At 40.4% G+C, this 19784-nt stretch overlaps 1 protein-coding gene across 1 annotated transcript; it reads left to right on the forward strand.

The window, feature by feature from the left end:
* The first annotated feature begins 8049 nt into the window (after nucleotides 1-8049).
* Acat2 (Acetyl-CoA acetyltransferase 2) lies at nucleotides 8050-11872 on the forward strand. The gene is made up of 4 exons (XM_065236797.1): nucleotides 8050-8156; nucleotides 10361-11211; nucleotides 11281-11443; nucleotides 11517-11872. The coding sequence occupies exons 1-4, from the start codon at nucleotides 8105-8107 to the stop codon at nucleotides 11633-11635; spliced, it is 1185 nt and encodes a 394-aa protein (XP_065092869.1). The 5' UTR covers nucleotides 8050-8104; the 3' UTR covers nucleotides 11636-11872.
* Nucleotides 11873-19784: the final 7912 nt, after the last annotated feature.

A 19784-nucleotide genomic window follows, 5' to 3' on the forward strand; every position in this document is an offset into this window, starting at 1 on the left:
GAAAAGAGAACAAAAAGGAGAAACGGGTTTCTCGCAACATAGCGCTGGGCGATATTTATACACACTGAAAGTAACATGTCAACACTGGGCATAAGGTTCTGCTAGAGTCGGTGTATAATGAGTCACGCCAAGAGAAAAACAGTTGAACTTGCATCACGGTTTTCGAAACATTCCAATTCTTTTCACTTGGCAACAGAGGACTTCTACAACAACTTCAAATGACTTCTAGCGAGAGAAAAAATATTGCGGCTGTAGTAAATCATTATATCAGTGATTTTGACAAATAATCTGAACAAAAAATAGTAGAAATTATCATTACTAATCATTACCGAGCGTATCCCATGACAATTTAACGCTCACTGCGTGTTTATGCTCATTTTTTCGATTATATTTTATATTATATTGCAATACCTTTCGTGGATCTTTCATAGCATCGTAATGTTTATTTACTTTGCACGATAGGTAGCCGGTTTGACAGTTTAATAGGTAGACTTGGTTCTGCATCGTCGAGGCCGGCGCACAATACACTCAAAGATAAATTAAATCAAAAAAGCTTAAAAAGTATGCAGATTCCCGCTTCACCTTATTGAGTCCGAACCATGATTACTTCGGCAGTAGTCACGCATGATTAAAATCGAAATAATCTTTCCAGTATTAAATTTTATTCTTTTTCAATACTGATGTATAGTCAAAAAAGATTAAAATTCAATCAAAAATTATAAAAATAGAATCAATATTGATTACAATTTATTCAAAAACAGATAATCTACAATCTAATCAATCATGTTTAAACTGAGATTAAAATTAGATGCTTATTTTTTAGCAGGAGAGGATTAATTTTTAATCATTCAATATGATTAAACTGAGTTGAATGTCAAATTGATTAAATTTCAAGCAAAATGGGAATAGTTCAATTTATCAGTGTAGATACGTTTTCGGTTTTTTTTTGACAGATAATGCATGCGTTAACTGTCAAAAAGGGAGCTGCACGGCTGCACCGTCGGTTAACCTTGCTTTTTGACATCTGGCAGTGGTTTGCTTACATGAACTTAGAAAAAAAAAATTAAAAATTTATTAAATGTTTTTTTAGATTTTTTGGAGCGGAATATTTTTCAAACGAAGCTGGTCGGATATCATATCTCTTAATTATTTTTATTTAAAAACTTAAATCCACTTGAATTGACTAGCAAGCAAAGGTAAACAAACCACCACTGGATGTCAAACTGATGAATGCGGGTTCATCGCGTTCATTGGTGACGTCAGCGTGCTGCATCCCATAGAAGAGTGCACGGATGAATTGAGTTCACTCACTCGACAAAAAGTGACACAACAGCGGGGCCCTGTTTACTAAAAAATGAACACATGAATAATACTCGCGTAACATTTGAAACGGGCCTATTAACTATTGTACACAAAACTTGTTAAGCCCTTTTCGTGCGAATCGAATACGCCCACGCAAAATAGCAACACCATCAGCTAGGGGGAAATTTTCTTTTCCCTTGCCTTCCTTTCCTTTGGTTTGCCCGGGCGTACTTTGGTTATCGTGAAAAGGACCTAAGAAGTTGATAGGCCCTTTTCAAAAGTTGCGCGAGCATTATTCATGTGTTCATGTTTAGTAAACAGGGCCCCGCTGTTGTGTCACTTTTTATCGAGTGAGTGAACACAAATCCGTCCATGCACTCGTCTATTGATGAATTTACGTTACGGTCGACCAGAAGATGGAAATGATGTGAAAATTACAATGACGTTTTTCTACCTGTCAATTGATCATATTGTCGAGCAGTTTTGGGACGACCTTCTACCAGCGATTTTACGGAAATGAAACAATAAATTCCAGATTTTTCAAGCATATTACAAATAAGACCCTATTTTCTCGAGGTTCTAGAAGAAAATATATCAAAATATTGTTCCACGTTAAAGTTCGAGTGGTAGGAAACGTCATTTTAAACTGCTCGAATGATGTGATCCATTGGCGTCTTGCAGTGAAACTTTTCCATGCTTTCACCACCTACATTTCGAAGTGAGAACTACTAGAAGGAGGATAGTTTCCAAATTCTTCAAGTAAAACAGACGATTTTTGGGGCAAATCGGTAATAAAGAAAAACTATTAATTTCCCGTGGAAACTTTTGCTTGAATCGTGTAAGAAAATGTGTTTGCAAACTAACTGTTATTATTTCGGTATGGATCGGAGATGTTTTCATGGAAAATTATGCATAACAAGTTTGCACCCACATTGAGAGGTTACCTCCTGCGCAGCGGAATTTTTCGGAAAATGGTGAATATGTGCGATTTCCACTAGGATGAAAGTGGAAATTAAGTGAATTTACTTAGGAAAGGTTGTATCATGCTGGTGGTAATGGAGATTGGTTGTATAGGACGCCAATATTCAATAAATGTTCATTTTGGCCTTTTGTTAGCAAACATATTGATGCTCACAATTTTCGACGGAAAACGCAACGGAACTTGCTTTACTCAACACGCACCATACTATAAAATGGTGCTAGATGGTCTTCAAAGTGATAGCAAGATGACAAATCATCTCTATTTTGAGTAATTGAGCAATTTACTTCTGTTTACATCATATTTACGATGCAGCATTGTTGGAGCCGCGAAATGAAATGAATATATCTTATGAAAGTTCAACTGGAAAAGTCAAAGTTGCACATCAGTCTGATCGTTAAAACGTTTTCTTCTGCAATTCGAATGTTATATTGGAAGAATTTTACACAGGCTTGATGAAAATTATGATTTAACGCTAATTTTCACGAATTTTATATGCAGTCTGTCAACATTATCATCATCATGCAGTGGCGACATCTGCGTTGAGCTTTTACGGCAATCTTCCAATTCGTATGGAATATTTTTTAGTACATCATCAGTTTTTTTTTATTGCAAATTTGAAAACTAGGTGTCGCATGGCCAGTTTTACCTTTGCGTAACCCTAATAAAAATTGTATGGTTAATTTGCTTAACGACGTGTTCTGGGTATCATCCAAACCATTTGTGGAATAGTTCAATGATTTGGGTTATCGTTCGTTTATGGTTATTTTTTATTAGGGAAATTTATCTATTGGAAGATTGCTCAAAGCTTAACGCAGATGTCGCCACTAATGTTGACAGACTGCATATAAAATTCGTGAAAATTAGCATTAAATCATAATTTTCATCAAGCCTGCGTGAAATCCTTCCAATATAACATTCGAATTGAAGAAGAAAACGTTTTTACGATCAGACTGATGTGCATCTTTGACTTTTCCAGGTGAACTTTCATAAGATATATTCATTTTATTTCACGGCTCCATCAATGCTGCATCGTAAATATGATGGTAAACAGAAGTAAATTGCTCAATTACTCAAAATAAAGATGATTTGTCATCTTGTTATCACTTTGAAGACCATCTAGCATCATTTTATAGTATGGTGCGTGCTGAGTAAATCAAGTTCCAGTGCGTTTTCCGTCGAAAATTGTGAGTATCAATATGTTTGCTTATAAAAGGCCACAATGAACATTTATTGAATATTGGCGTCATATACAACCAATTCTCTATTGCCACCAGCATGATACAACCTTTCCTAAGTAAATTCACTTAATTCCCACTTTCATCTTAGTGAAAATCGCACATATTTACCATTTTCTGAAAATTGCAGCTGCGCAAGAGGTAACCTCTCCCTGTGGGTGCAAACTTGTTATGCATAATTTGCCATGAAAACATCTCCGATCCATACCGAAATAATAACAAATAGTTTTCAAACACGTTTTCTTTTCTTACACGATTCAAGCAAAAGTTTCCACGGGAAATTATTAGTTTTTCTTTATGAACCGATTTGTATGCATTTTCCTACACTCAAAAAATTCCACACGTTTGATCGAAATGTTTAAGCACTTGATTCTCTAAATGCACAATCACATTTACTTTAAGTGTATTTCACCTTGGTTCAATGTGTTATACACGTTAATTTCTAGTGTTTTAAACTTTGAAATGTTGAAAATCTTTCACTATCTATTCAAGTGTATTGCACATTGAATCACACTACTGTTCAAAACAGATGGATTTAAAGTGTTTTGCATTTCAATGCGATGTGAATTGCTTGCTCTGAAAGGTAAACATCGAAAACAAGAGTTGTGACTTTATGCTATCAACCCGCCTTATATATCAGAACAACCGTATGGCACAGTGAGATCGAACGAAGACTCCGGCATCAGCACGCCCCAACAGTCCATGATCGAATCTCGAATCAGACCCATTAAAAAGATAAGTGAAAGCTCTTACCTCTGGCAGTTTTGAGTATATATTTATCGATTCATTTTTAGGGTCGGCAAAGTAGAAGTCGATAAAGTAGAATATTGTAGAATATTGAACTGTGATGTGCAAAGCTATTGATATCACCATATGAGGCACATATAATCCAAGTGTGTCACAATTCAAATCCATAATGTTCAGGCATGATTCATAGCATAAGATTCACACATGAAATGGATGTGTTTCACAATAAGCGCAAAATCAAGTGTGAGACACATGATGATGACGTGTAGAATTTTTTGAGTGTATGTTTCGAGGGGTGAATCGATTAGCTTGGGACCGAAGATAGTACCAGAGCTGAGCCAAAAAGTGTGTTCTAATGTGTCAAATTCATGATTCAGTCATGTTGGATTTTTGTATGAGACAGCGACCGAGTTTGTTTACAATTTGCTCTTAAACCACACTTAACACCCCCCCCCCCCCCCCGCGACATCCTCGCCTACACAGTGACAAAGTTGTATCACCATTTATATACCCACCATGCCCACGACGATGCAGCAAGCGGGGAACGGCAATGCTTGGCACCCGGGTATCTAGCATTGATAGGTTGGGTGGGCATCCTTATACACACTTAATTTTTTTCGCCAAGATTCCAACAGCCGAGTAGTTCTGCAATTTAGTTTGCTAAGGTTCAGTAAAATAATTGCCGAGACTCAGCAAACAAATATCATTTTGCTGCGATATCAGCTAACAAACATATATTTTGCAGGTATATCAGCAAAAGTAAATGCCGAGGTAATCGACTGTTGGAGATTTTACCGAGCCAGATTAAGCAAAGATGAATACTAAGATGAAACTGTCGGAAGAAAAACTTTCTATTTTAGTGTCCTCTTTCACGGTCCCTTTCATCCAATGAATACCCCCCGTATTCAAGGTAATTTTGTGGTTTTGCTTCCCCCTCAGTAGAGATGAAATTTTGCGCTCATTTTTATCAAAAGAATCACACCAAAATCAGAGATGTCCCATTTTTTAATTACTCGATTAACAACTAATCGATTTGTTTTTTTGTTCGCTGTGCCGTCATTTTTCCACCAATGAGAGTGCAGCACATGTTTGAAACGATCGGTGATGACCCTCTGGAGATTTTTTTTTTTTGTATATTAATTTATTTGATAAGGCTCAACCGAATTAACTTAACAGAGCCGAGGATTCATGGTCACTATACAATACATCTTAAAGCTATAGTCAAAAGGTACAACACAATAAACACTTTATCTTCCGCTATCCAAAAAGCCTCCTCCATCAAAACTGGAGCCGCTTCCAGTAGTTTCATTGTATGGCAAATTGTTGGACGCCAACGAGGGTCAGAGCGCGTCCATTGCAGCAATGGACGCAAAACGTGGTCAGCACTCACACACTCATCACGAAACGGTTGCTTTCCAAAGTCGACGACGCATCGACCGAAAGAACTGCTGATGAAGAACAATGAGGAGGACCACACAATGGTTGCTGCCGAGAAAACAGACGATCGCGTAGCACACATCGAGAGTGGCCTGCTTTTGTCGACAGCCGAGTGAACACTGACCCTCTGGAGATGTTAATGCTTATATCGGCATGATATAACCGATTACAAATATTTTACTTTTCGGTTCATTAATCGATTAATCGATTATTCGAATGAAAGTCGGCCACCCCTAGATGAATGTGAAACGTCATTTCAAATATAAGGACCGTACATAAATAATGATACAATTTGAAAGGGACCGGGGCTAATCACAAATTACGTCCCCACGGTAACTGAAACAAACACGAGTGTTCACCGGTTGGATTAAGTGTGTATGACAATACGTGCGCGCGTTTGTTTTGCCGACAGCCGACACCCAACCTCACAATTATTGATGAATCTACGCGAAACTGCACCAATGCATGCGACCCCTAGGTTTGGATTCCAAAACCATAAAAGTGATGATGTACTAAAAAATATTCCATACGATTTGACAGGTAGCAAAAGGTCATTATCATTTTCACATCATTTCCATCTGCCGGTCGACCGTAACGTAGATTCATCAATTGGACTTATAAAAAACTTAGCAATTCATGCTTATATGCATATAAATTTAACTAAGATAATAAATACCGATAAATACCGATTTTTTTAAACTGTTGGTACCGATAAGCTGGAAAACAATCTGGCAAAAACAATCTCTCTCAAATTTTAATGTTTTGGTTCTCTGTGGACTGGTAGTAAAGCGGATAGAACTGTATGGATTAAGTGTTTGGGTAATATCTGATAGATGTCTCCATTAAGTACAGCAGTGACATCTGAAGGAAAATTAACGCAGAAGCTTGTTAACATAATTGATGAATCTACGCAAAACTGCACCAGTGCATGCGACGCCTAGGTTTGAAATCCAAAACCACAAAAGTGATGACGTACTAAAAAATATTCCATACGATTTTCCATCGAGATTTCCATCTACTGGCCGACCGTAACGTAGATTCATCAATTAATTGGGCAATTCGTTTTGTTGTATACACAGAAAAAAAAGTTGTTGAATATTACATCCAAACTGCTGCAACCAGGTCAATCCATCGGTTGTGTAATATAACGTTGTATGATGTACATTGATTTTGCGACCAAAATTACATCCATTGATGTAATATTGTATCTGCTTTTCGCTATTACATCATTATTTCATACATCAGCTTGAATTACATTGATCGATATTACATTTTATTGCTGTGTAGACTTCTCTGGCATTTGTGAATTGCACACGTATTAGTGCAGAACTTCGAGAAAATTCAAAGGCTTTCTTGCACTAATACTTATAATTTACTCCGAGCTCTGCACTAATACTTGTTCATTTCACAAACTTCAGAGAAGTCTATATAGATTAGTGACATTTAACGCACGCACACTAGCGGGCGCATCGTCATGTAAAGTTGTTTATTATTTTCCTCTGGCTAACCTAAAAAATCAGGCCATAGTGACAAGGCCTACACCAACAGCAGCATTTGACAGAAGGCAGCATGTCCCGGGCTCAAATATTTTTTTTATGCTGTGCTGGGCCAGCTGTCACTGTATAACATGTTGCCTACGCGCCTGCCGCTGGGTTGTAAAAAATGTATGAACTTAGATCTGTCAAAATGAGCTTGACAGCGATTTTTTATGTATTTCCTCGGATTTTCACTAACACACTCTCACATATCGCACCAATAAAACTGGACGTGAAAATCTCTATACCCAGTAGAGTTTTAGTGTGTACATGTTCTAAAAAATCTTGCAGGATATCGCCCAGTTCTAACATGCTGAGTTCACTCGCAACCCTGCGTTGTCATTTTTCCTTTGGGTGGGATGTCAGAGCTTATGCTACAAAATGTTATGCAAACATTCGAGCTAAACATCATGCTCCGTCTCTTTCCTTCTTCCCAAACAGCTGGCTACCCGGCAACGAAGGAAAACGAGAGATGGCACTAGCCGGAGAGAAAACCTGTTTTATCATAAAAAATGCTTTTCAGAAAAATCACATCACACTCCACCTCACGTATCGTAACCGTGAGGAGGCTAGCAACATCATCTCCCGACCAACATCTTCCTGGGGAAGAAGGTAACCAATTTCACCATCCTCAGTCACACCTTCCGGAGCTGTTGACGTGTCTGCGTGTTTCAGGTGAGTACTCTGCTGTGATTTTTTACTCCATTCGGACGTTTCATTCATTAGAATACTCTGCAGCGCAATAACATTGTCATTCTTTCTGTTTGCCGTTTGCAGCGAGTGCATAATCCAATTATTTGCGAGAGCAAACTGCGCTGAGAGTGGTATTTTGATAAAAAGAAATCGCCCCGAGAGCAGCAGGAACGATGACGTCATCAGGAGAGATTTACATTGTCTCGGCAGCCAGAACACCGATCGGTAAGCAGCATAATTCTAATTGGAAAATTTTGTTTTCGGCTTTTTAAAGGTCCCGTTATCTTTTCTCTGTTTACCGTTTCATTGTGTGTTGGAACAGGTGTTTTTGGGGAAGGCGAATACCCTTATTGATGTGTAATGTTGATGTTCATTCATTGGTCATTGGTGCGTGACGGAACTTTCTCTAACACGCGTTGTTGCGATGCGTTGAAATTAGTAGTTACGTATTTAAGGATGGGGTTCTTTCTGGTTAGTTCACGAGTAAGAAGTCGAACGTCGTTCTGCTTTTTGTTTGATTTGAATATCAAAGAAGTAGAGTGATAATTTTGCATCAGATAAAGTTCCTCTGTTCATGAATAATTCATCCGTTTATTATATCATTGTGCTGTTTGTGAATGCTAGGAATTCCAACATGGGCATTGTAAACTTGTTTAAAACTGGTTTTACATTAAACATTTTTTGGTTAGCTCTTCAAAAACCTAAACAGCTCACAACTCTCTGGTACACACGAAAGCCAAGAAATTATCATTGAAAATATTCTTCACGCCTTGAAGCAAAGATTTTTTTTCTATTGCACGTTTCACATAGCATTGGGGACTTCCTTATCTCAGTCGGTCAACGCGCAGCTTTAAAGCGATACCATGCTGGAGGCGGCTGGGTTCGGTTCCCGGCCTGGTTTAGGAATTTTTGCCACACAATTCAAGCCGAACAATGGATTTGGCCCTAACATTGAATGATTCTCTTCATCGACTTTCTCTTTCGTTAGGCCGTTGCAAATTTATTTTGATATTCTGGAAACTCCATAGAACCTCAAAGAACTCAAGTAGAAATTCATGGAACATAAAAAATGCACAGGGTTGAAAGTTTCGAAAGAATATTTAAAACTAAACACCCTCTAAAGCCGCGCCACCTTGCCAGTCAAAAACGGATTACTTTGCAACAAAATCAAGCAATAACACCGATAATGACCATGCCTCAGAATCCTAGTCGTAACGACTTCAAAGAGAACAGCGAATAAAAGATTAGGGATCACGTAGATGAAAAATAACTACCTAACAAGGCATACAAAGTACCAAGGACTAAGATGTGTTCCTTTGATTGCTGAAAATCCTGATCCCCAAGGTTGAAGTAGTCAGGACTAGGAATCGATGGTAGTACCACAAAAAGGTGATTTACCCACGTTACGGGGCAGGAGAATCTGTCACTGTTACTTAGGCCTAATCCATTGTTCGACTTGAATTATACAGACTTAGAAAGCTCTCAATTGATAACTATGAAAGTGCACAAAGAACACTAAGTTGAGGGTCGGTGTAAAGCCTCAGAAGGAACGTAATAAAGCCAAAAAAGAAGAAGATGTAACAGTAAACGATATTTTGCTGGTAGCTGCATCCAATCCATATCTTATCGAGTTCACGCCATATGACTTTCATAAACAAATTACTGCTGATCCAGTTGATAACTTTTACGATGTATTCAAATGCAGCGGGTCTTAGTTCTAATTATTCTATTTTTCATTATCTTTAAACAAACAAAAAACACATTATCTAATCAGACACGTACATGACGTCAAACCCATACAGAAAAGGTGACTGCAATGCCATAAAATCAAGTTTATCGTAAAAAGGAGTTTTTATGCGCTCTATTACAGCACCGAAATAATTGCATCAGTCCGTTTCTACTTTGATAGTTTCAATGCAAGAGGATACTGCTCACTCACTCACTTACTATGAGCTCCTAGGTCTGCCACTGCTGCGATGTCCTGACGGGTGGCCGGCGAATTATATACCACAGGCATCGGTTGTTGAAGACCTGCAGTTTTTTAGTGTTCTCCGCTGATACACATCACGTCTCGCTGGCATATAACAACACAGATTTCACGGATTTTGGTGCGATCTACATTCATTTCGTAAACTCGCAAAAGCAGCTCTAGCCTTCTTGATTCGTGTGGGTGTCGGTACCAGTGTTTGCATCGCGATAGGTCCTGACGGTGATGATATCCGAGAAATGTCTTCCATCAATCAAAACGTGGTCGATTTGTGATTCTTACCAACCTGCGGATTTATTATCCTTTCCAAACTTGTAAAATCTTCACAACTGACAGTAAAACATAAAAATTACGAATTTTCAAATTTCCCGAACCCGGGCTTAAAAAATCCTTTGGTCCTTCGAACTAATTTTTATTTTTCGATTCAACTACCTTTTCCCAGGAAACTTCCTAGGTGCTCTGTCGTCCCTCAGCGCCGCTGAACTGGGAGCCGTTGCCGTCAAGGAGGTCCTACATCGGGCCAACGTCGCCCCGGCGGATGTGGATGAAGTCATCCTGGGTCAGGCGCTGGCTGCCGGCCAAGGCCAGAACCCGGCGCGCCAGGCTTCAATGAAGGCTGGCATTCCGAAGGAAGTTCCGGCCTACCTAATCAATATGCTGTGCGGTTCGGGTCTGAAGACGGTTTCCCTGGGCTACCAGGCGATCCGCTCCGGGGATGCAAGCGTGGTCGTTGCCGGTGGACAGGAATGCATGTCCAAATCTCCTCACGTGCTGCATTTGCGCAACGGCACCAAAATGGGTGAGGCCAAAATGGTGGACACCATGCTTTGCGATGGCTTGACGGACGCCTTCTACGATCTGCACATGGGTGTGACTGCCGAGAATTTGGCCAAGGAGTTTGAAATCACCCGGGAACAACAGGATGCTTTCGCAGCCAAGAGTCAACAGCTGGCCGAGGAATCGCTGACTAAGGGTTACTTCAACGACGAGATTGTGTCGGTGCAGATTCCTAGTCGCAAGGAGACCATTACCTTCGACAAGGATGAATATCCTAAACACGGAACTACGGTGGAAGGATTGGCCAAGCTGAGACCCTGCTTCATCAAGGATGGCACCGTAACGCCGGGGAATGCTTCCGGAATTAACGATTCAGCGGCGGCAGTACTGCTGATGTCCGGCGAGGAAGCCCAGAAGCGCGGTGCCAAGCCGCTGGCAAGGATTGTTGCCTTCAGCCAAACGGGAATCTGTCCGAAGACGATGGGAGCCGGACCGATCAGTGCGGTGCATAAAGTCGTAAGTATTGACTCACTTTGATAAGAATTTCAAGAACGATAAACTAATAATCGTTTTCTCAATCGACAGTTGGAAAAGGCTGGATGGAAGTTGAAGGATGTTGATCTGTTCGAATTGAACGAGGCATTCGCAGCTCAAGCGTTGGCCGTCAACAAAGGGCTCGGTATCAATGCGGACAAAGTGAACATTGGTGGTGGAGCTATTGCACTCGGACATCCGATTGGCGCTTCCGGTAATATTCTGTTGCATCATGCGATCCGATGAAGGGAAAATTCATACATTTTTTGTTTTCTACACTTTCGTAGGTTGCCGCGTGCTGGTCACCCTGTTGTATGCCTTGAAGAGAACCGGCGGCAAGAAGGGCGTAGCCTCGCTGTGCGTCGGCGGTGGAATGGGAGTTGCAATGGCTGTCGAAATGGTTTGAAACCATTGAATGGCCTTAAAACTGTTTTTCTTACGCTGAAGAAGCGTTGTTGTTGTAGTGCAAAGTACTAGTATTTTCAACTGCTCTTTTATAACCTCAAAAGGATTTCAAAGAATGCGTTACTTAACTTAAAGTATTTGCCGTTGCATGTATTGTTCTCGAATCTAAAACCTTTACTTAGATGATAGTGACCAAGAGGGGACAGTGAACGACAATAAAGTAACATTTTGTACTTAACTCACTTTTTACCTTGTTTTATTTGTAAGCATGATCTTGCGCAGCGTTCCCCGTGGATCGTACGTGGACTCTAGATCTCAGCAATGACATAATTCAAGTCCAATTTTATTCATCATTATGAATTTCACCCCATCATGAATGAGAAAGAAACAAAGTGCAGCTTGAAACATGTTCATCGAAAATAGATAGGGTTAACTACCCCATTTCCGGCCTATTAAGCACTACCCGCATTTAGTCTTTCTTAATCTAGCGCAGTTTAGTACCAAACGCAATGTTATTATTACTGATAGCTTCCAAATTTATTTACCTTTCCGTACGTATCGTAAGAATTGATAAAGAGAAACCAATCGTTGAGATATTGTCAAAAGTCTAACACTGCTTCTTGACGCCAAACTCGGCCTACGGATTCTAAACTCGGCCTAACGTATTGAAACGCCATTGAAACGTCAATGAATTCACTTCGGCCTATCGGATGAAGATAAAATTTGATTCGGTCGGAGCGCTTCTTTTGTTTTTAGGAATAATGGGTGCAAACCTTGATATCACGCGTTCTCATTGACTTCGTTCGGTAGCTTATTAACTTAAGTATCGTACGAAACGCATAATTGACTTGTTAACTCTGAAATCATGGATTTATTTGAAGTTTTCTGTTCCATAGGCCCAAAATGGGCGATTAGGCCGAAGTAGTTCTCTGCCCTACAGCCACTTTTAAAAAAACAAGTTGCCTTGCTCAGGCAGGCCTGATCTAGCAGAAAGTCTGCTATACTACAGACACTCAGAGAGAGTCACTTCTACTCTACGGTATGGATTAATTTCTAAAAACTACAGGACGTCAGCGCTGAGTACTTTCAATTTTTAGAAATTTTTCATACAATCGAGTAGAAGTGACTCTCTCTCTCTCTCTGAGTTATTTTCAATGGCCGTGTAGAGTCTGGCTTGCGGCTAATCTGGTACTGACTTGTGCTAAAGTCAGGCGGCCAATCGTATGGCGGCGATGTGGCATCATACAACATGGCAAAACATCAAGTCGATTTGGCATGTTAGTAGATGCCACATCGCCGACACACCAGTGGGCGTCGAACTTAATTCGGATGCCAAACTAATAAAATTCCACACAGCGGAGCCGGTGGTGTAGTGGTATGCGTGATTACCTCTCACCCCAGCAGGCCTGGTTTCAATCCCAGTCGGCGCCGCCGGGATGTTCTGAGGCATAACATCTCTACTCACGCCTTCCTTCGGAAGGGAAGTAAAGCCGTTGGTCCCCGGTTCATGAGTTTGATAGGTCGATAGGTAGGGTCCAGGTGTGGGAGCTGCCTCCCTGGCGTCGGTAGCATTGTTGCTCAGTACGGAAAACAAGGTCGACGGAAAAAAAAATTCCACACATTTTTTACGTAGGACTTCGTCTGTGATTTCTATATGGGGGTACACTTTGTGAAAACCGAAAATGGAACAATTAACGAAATTATGAAATATTTTGAACGTTAATATCTCAGCTGCCCCTGGACCAATTTCAATATTTTTTTCACCAATCGATCAGAAATATTTTTACGCATCTTTTTTGAAATATTTCTACGCAGTGTTTTTGACTGTTGAAGCAACAAGAAAGCATTGAAAAAGTGGTAAATGTTAAGCATTGTCCAAAAGCGTCGAAATAACTAACAAATCTACCAATTACGTACATGCATATGCTGCTTCCCCAACACAGTTATCAGAGAATCGTTTCTAGACGCAGTGATGCAAAAGATCATGACACTCACGTGACACTCGCCTACGCATTAACCGACTAACGCTGACAGAACGTTTTGTCACGCAGTGAGAGGTAGAGCCATGGCAAACAACAATCACCAGTAATGGTCGCTGCTCACAAGCAAAACGTTACACTTGCTGCAGATGATGAAAAGCACAACGAAAACAGTGAAGACTTCTGCAGTTCGATCATGAGAAAAAGCGAAACGACAGAAGGAAATGAAAACAATGCCTACACATTCCAAGTTCGTCTCGGCAGGCGCGACTGTGTGAGTTACAAACAAAGCAGGCAACATTAAACGGAATCTGTTGGGCTCACTCACCAACACACTCACATCTGCAAGCAAAGCAGCAACTGCTTCAAAACGAGCACAGATGAGTGTCGTGATTGTCGGGAATGACCAGATCAGTGATGGATCACAACCGAAGACGACATTCACCAGTTGATTTTTACTTCTTTCGTCAACTTGATGGATGGTCATGGAGAGAGCTTCGACGAGCACATTGATAGGAATGGACAAAGCGTTACTACCATCAGCTGTTTGACGATCGTGATTGTGATAGGTCGCAACTCTGTCTAGACGAAACATGTCGATGTAGTTGGAAGTAAGTAGTGAAAGCCCCTGGATGCGTGTCTATAACAAGAGTGTCTATAGCAGCCCCCGGGACGTTGATGACAGCTGCCAGTATGAGTGTGTATCTGAATACTGCAAACTAAAGAGCCTGAATTTATAAAGAGGCGACATCTTATCCATTTGACAGGTCTTCTGCTCGATTTTTCCTATGACTTTGACAGATAATCTATTGTTCCAATTCTGACATATCGTCTCTTTATAAATTCAGGCTCTTTACTGCGAACTAACTCAAAATGCTTGTCATCTGGGAGCCGAGTCAAACTGTCAAACGAGAGCCAAACATTCAAAAGAGCTCAGAAGTCTCGTAGGTAGTTACCGTTTGCACCACAAGTAAAGGTGTTGCCACCTACTGAAAACAAATTGAGAATTATAATTATGAAACTGTCGAAACATCAACCTTAGTAGGCGGATAATGTAAATCATCGAGCGTGATGCTCTAAAAAGTGTTTTTATTTGATATTAATAATGCCAAAACTGGGTTGCTGAAACAAAAATGTAATCAAACTTTGTCATGTGAGCTTTGTGGGCAGGTGCACTCCCATCACCATGTATACGTTATTTCTGGAGCAGAGTTTATTTGACAGCATGTATATACAATTTCGTGAGCTGTTTCAGCAAAACAATTTGAAACTTCGGAAGATTTTCAAGATGTTTTCTAGCTCACTTGAAAAATAAAATCGGCTGAGTTCGCAGTACTCAGGTGTGTATGAGTGCGTGAGAGTGAGAGACTGACGAAGCATAAAGGCCTAAACGCAATGTGGGCGGAAGCGGAACGGAAACGGAAAGTTTGACAGTTGTCACAAATGACATCAAGATGCCTAACCGAAGTCGATTTGATTCTAACTAGTTTTCAATCCGACAAGTAGGCTTACTCAGATCGGGCTTTTCCACTGCCACTGCCGTTCCGCTTCCGCTGTCATTGCGCTTGGGCCTTAAATTGCTGATGTGTGTACAATTTATGTTTGTTGTCTAGTCCATTGTAACTTAAAAATAAAGACGCACGTAGAACGTAGTCCGCGGTTGTTATTTTTCTTCGTTATCACGCGACTCCCGGGACGGGTGTTTATTGTCCGGTAGTTCGGTTTGGATAACCTATGTATACCTGCGCTGGGATTTCCACAGATGTAGCATTGCTGCTTCCCCAACACAGTCATCAGAGAGTCGTTAGTAGACGAAACAAGTCGAAGTGGCATTCGCCTCCGATCTTCGGGCGTGTGCGAATAGGGAGGATGTAATTGCGAAACATTGTGTACACTTATCGCCATATTCAGAACCACACGTCCCCAACAACCACACAAACGGCTCTCCAGAGTTGTAATCTTGTAACCAAACTTGGAAGCAGGAGTGCAAGTGATTTTGATCGATTCTCTTCATCGACTTTTTGTTTCGTTAATAACTCGACGGCAAACAGATTCATTGATACGTTTGTTGTTTTGGATGATAATAGAGCATAGCAGAAATAGTGTGAACTAGTCCTGATGAATGTGGGCGTCTTAGTGGAATACCTGTATAATGAGAGAGAGAGAGAAGGATTAGTATTTTCCATTTAATTCCACTACTTTATTTGCTTATCCTTGACAGATACGCGTATTTTGTCTACAATGTGCAGACTTCTTCAGTGTCTTGTACTAATACTCGACGCCGTGTTCGCGAAAAATGTTTATTCTAGCCACGAACACGCATACAAAATGTATGAGTTGGTTCGTGTATAATCTATCGCGGACAAACTATTTTTATCTAGATAAAAAGAATTCTGTGGTTTTGACAGATGGGATCGCTGCATATTTGAATCGGCCGTTATGGATTCTCGATCAAAAGTTGAGTTTAAGTTTCCTCCATCGGCAATCGACCAAACTGAAACCGGCTCCATCTTGTACTGTAATCATGGATGGCACAAGGGTTGAGTGGTCTGCCGAAGTAACCTATCTCGGGATGTTGTTCGATGAAAAGCTCCTCTTCTACATGTAGAGAAAACTGTAGTCAAGACTTGACTTAGTGTTCTGCCTTGGTTAGGTGTCTGTATCCGCTGATTTACCGCAGATCCCGAGGGGGGCGACACATCTAAATCTCAATTATAGATGCTCAAAAAATCTCACACTAGCGAATCAATCTTCGAAAAATCATCTTTAATTTCTCGCATCTACTTGCATCGTGCTTAATCTTTTTGCAGGAAATCTTCAAAATAGACATAAATCTTCCTTCTATTTACTCAGCGTGCGTGCAGCTAGCCACAGCAAAACACAATCTTTTCTGCATCGTAGATAGAGTCGCCCCCCTCGGCAGATCCTGCCTCTCAAGGGTGAACAAACTGGCTGTCTACAAACAAATCAAAGCACCTGCGATCTTCTACGCAGCTAATACATCAAAACATGCTTTAATAAGCAATTCAAGACCAACAATTGAAATGGCCTTAACTCCATTTTGTAAACAAACCTTGTAAGGCCATTTTCTCGCGAACCGAAGTCCGCAAAGGCAAACCAACATAATGAACAGGTAGGGAAAAATCTCCTCTACCCGATTGTGGTTTAGGTTTGCGAATAAAGGTTTCGGTTCGCGAGAAAATGGCCTTACAAGGTTTGTTTACAAAATGGAGTTAAGGCCATTTCAATTGTTGGTCTTGAAGTGCTGGGGAAATATGGAAAAATTAAACGCATCATCCGGGAGAAATTTCCAACTGATCTGTGATTTGAGCTATATACAGGGATACGCGGTATTTATATGGATATGAAGAAGGAAATCCCCACGTCATTACATTTCTTCAATCGCAAAGGAAATATATTTTAATGGCAACAAAGATAAATGTTTTCTGTGCAATGCGGACGGACACCGGAAGCTTTTCTGCCCCAAGTGGAAGGCTCGGAAGGAGCCGGCGAAGCGACTTAAGGAAATAGAAAAGCAGCAAAGTGAGAGAAAACAAAACAGTAGCAGTACGTATGCTGGTGTAGTGGTGGAAGGTGTGTCGTTGGTCATTAGCGACGAGGAAAAGGACAAGGGGTTAGAGATGTTGAATGAAAATAACGAAATGGACGTGACGACCCCAACGACCGACGAGAGTAGCGGAGAGCATGCAAACGACGTTCAGAAGCAGCAGCAGCGATCACGATTCGGGTTCAATGAAAATGAGGAACAAATTCGGGAAAGAAAGAAGTTGCGTGCACGGGAGAAGATCGCTTTGTCACCGCTTCGATCGCCACCAAGGAAAATCATATTATAAAATGCTTTTTTATATCTTTTTTTTGTATTTTGAGTACCATAATTGGTATTCCATGCTACTCGGCTTTGCTAAGTTATTTTTATAACATTTGAGCCTGCCAAATAAACGAAATGAAAAAAAAAAAGTTGAAAAGACGCATCTGTGTCACTTGATAAGTTATACATGTAAACCACACAAATTCAAGAAATATAGATCAGTTAAAGTAAAAAAAGTCCTCGGCTCATTAACGCTTCGGGCGGCGTGGTACTTGGTCCTGCAGCAAGCGGGACCAAGTCAGCGGATAAAGGTGAATCACGGCGTGATCACCTTTCACAATGAGAAATGAGGAATGATCCTTGGGTCCCGTTTAACTAAACCGAAACGCGGAAAAGGTATACATGCAAAGGAAGCGTTGGAAGAAATCTTTCATTTTTGTAAATAAGAAGAGAAAATATCTAAACTTTTTTGCAGTCTGCTGCAAATAACACGAAGACTTCTTCCTTTAGCAGAAATGCCTGTGTCATCAGCGAACAAAGATTTGTGGCAACCCTGAGGCAAATCAGGGAGGTCCGAAGTGAAAAAGTTATACAATATGTATAGGCCCAAGAATGCTACCCTGAGGAACTTCTGCTCTAACAGGTAGTCGATCAGATTTGGAATTTTGATAAATTACCTGCAGATTTCTGTCAGTTAAATCATTTTGAATTAGTTTCATAATATAGAATGGAGAATTAAACTTTTTCAATTTAGCAATCAAACCTTCATGCCAAACACTGTCGAATGCTTTTTCCACAGACAAACAGACATTACACATTGAATATTTCGCATTGTAAAACATCGTCGCTAAAACATTACCGCCATCTGTTGAGTACACTGTGGTGGGTAGTACGCTGAACAGATGGCGGTAGTATGTAAACGTCAAACGTAAGGGAATTGACTATGCGCGCCACAGGTGGCAGTACTACCAACTGAGATACTTTTAAATTGACCGTTAAATGCTTGTTCGATGAACAACTTGTGAGTGTTTGTCTGTGCTTTTTCTATGTCTAGAAGAGCAACTCCAGCTGAGCAGCCTTCAGATTTGTTTGAACGAATTAAATTGGTAACTGTTAAGAGTTAATGAGTAGTTGAATGCCCATGGCGAAATCCAAACTACTCATCTGCAAAAATTGAGTTCGTATTGATGTGAAGCATGATTCTATTTAAAATTATCTTTTCAAAAAGTTTACTTATTGAAGAAAGCAAACTTATTGGACGGTAGCTAAGATCACAGAACTTATTATCGAGCTGTTGTAGCTATTCAAACCCTGCACCGACGAAAACGACGACGAGCAAGCAATGTGACTATGAAACTCTTTATTACGATGGATCCTGGGTTTGATCCCAAGAGTTTCTGCTCAATAAGCTAAAACGACTGTCTGAGGCAGCCGAACCCTTCATATCAGAACACACCACTTATGATAGAGCAAATCCGGTGTTGCTACCTGAACTTGGACAAATTTCAACGACGGTGTAGTCAGCGTCAACGAAATTCATCAACACGGCAACGGAAGCATCAAGTCCGGTCAGAGAAATTCATTGACTTGACAGCAGCGATATCGAGGGCGATCGTCGGATTTGGGACCCTTCGCGCGAGGTGCTCAGTATGCAAAACTCGATGTATCGATTTCGAAAGAAACCCCAGACGGGAAAGTGTTAACTCGCGACTAGGGGCATCCTACTCTAAACTTTAGTTCCAATACTCATTAAGTATTGTTAAATCTCTCTCAAGTATTTTTAAGTATTTTCAAATATTTTTATCTTGACGTTATTTTAATCATAGTAAGTCTTGGCTATAACATCGGTTTCTAGTACAATTGTTTTTTATTTTGATGTCAAGCATTATGCGTGTCTAAATGTCTACCGAAGAGTTAGTCTCCTGTATGGTAAGTAAAATATCTATTTATTCACTATACTCATACTGATAGGATAAAATAGCTATTTTGTTGATTTGAATATAATTTAATCGGCTATTGCTGTTACTCATTTTATATTAAATATTTTATTTGCAGTCATCATTCAACGGTGCTTTGGTGATTTCCCGAGGATTTTCGTGTAAAGATGAAAAAAAGTGCTGGACGTACTGGCATTTTCAAGTAGCCTAACCAATGCGCTCTTGAAGTCTGAAGCTACATCACAAATCGGAGAGAACATAAGGACGATGACAATTTGGAAACGGCGCGACGTCAACTATGCAGACCTGTATGGGGATTTCAGTGAAACCCCGAGAACTTCCATTTGTTTACCCAATTGTTACTCCTAACCTCGAGTATGCCACGAGTAATCGGTCCTCGTTCCA

This window comes from Ochlerotatus camptorhynchus, unplaced genomic scaffold, assembly GCF_037179485.1.
Source record: "Ochlerotatus camptorhynchus isolate MF236.1 unplaced genomic scaffold, CSIRO-AGI_Acam_v1.1 ptg000576l, whole genome shotgun sequence".
In the NCBI taxonomy this organism is placed as follows: domain Eukaryota; kingdom Metazoa; phylum Arthropoda; class Insecta; order Diptera; family Culicidae; genus Ochlerotatus; species Ochlerotatus camptorhynchus.

Bases quoted from the DNA above. Each gene is read 5' to 3' on its own strand.
- Acat2 (XM_065236797.1), top strand. From the start codon at position 8,105: ATGACGTCATCAGGAGAGATTTACATTGTCTCGGCAGCCAGAACACCG. The intron at 8,157-10,360 runs GTAAGCAGCATA...ACCTTTTCCCAG, and splicing joins GGCAGCCAGAACACCGATCG to GAAACTTCCTAGGTGCTCTG. The intron at 11,444-11,516 runs GTAATATTCTGT...ACACTTTCGTAG, and splicing joins ACATCCGATTGGCGCTTCCG to GTTGCCGCGTGCTGGTCACC.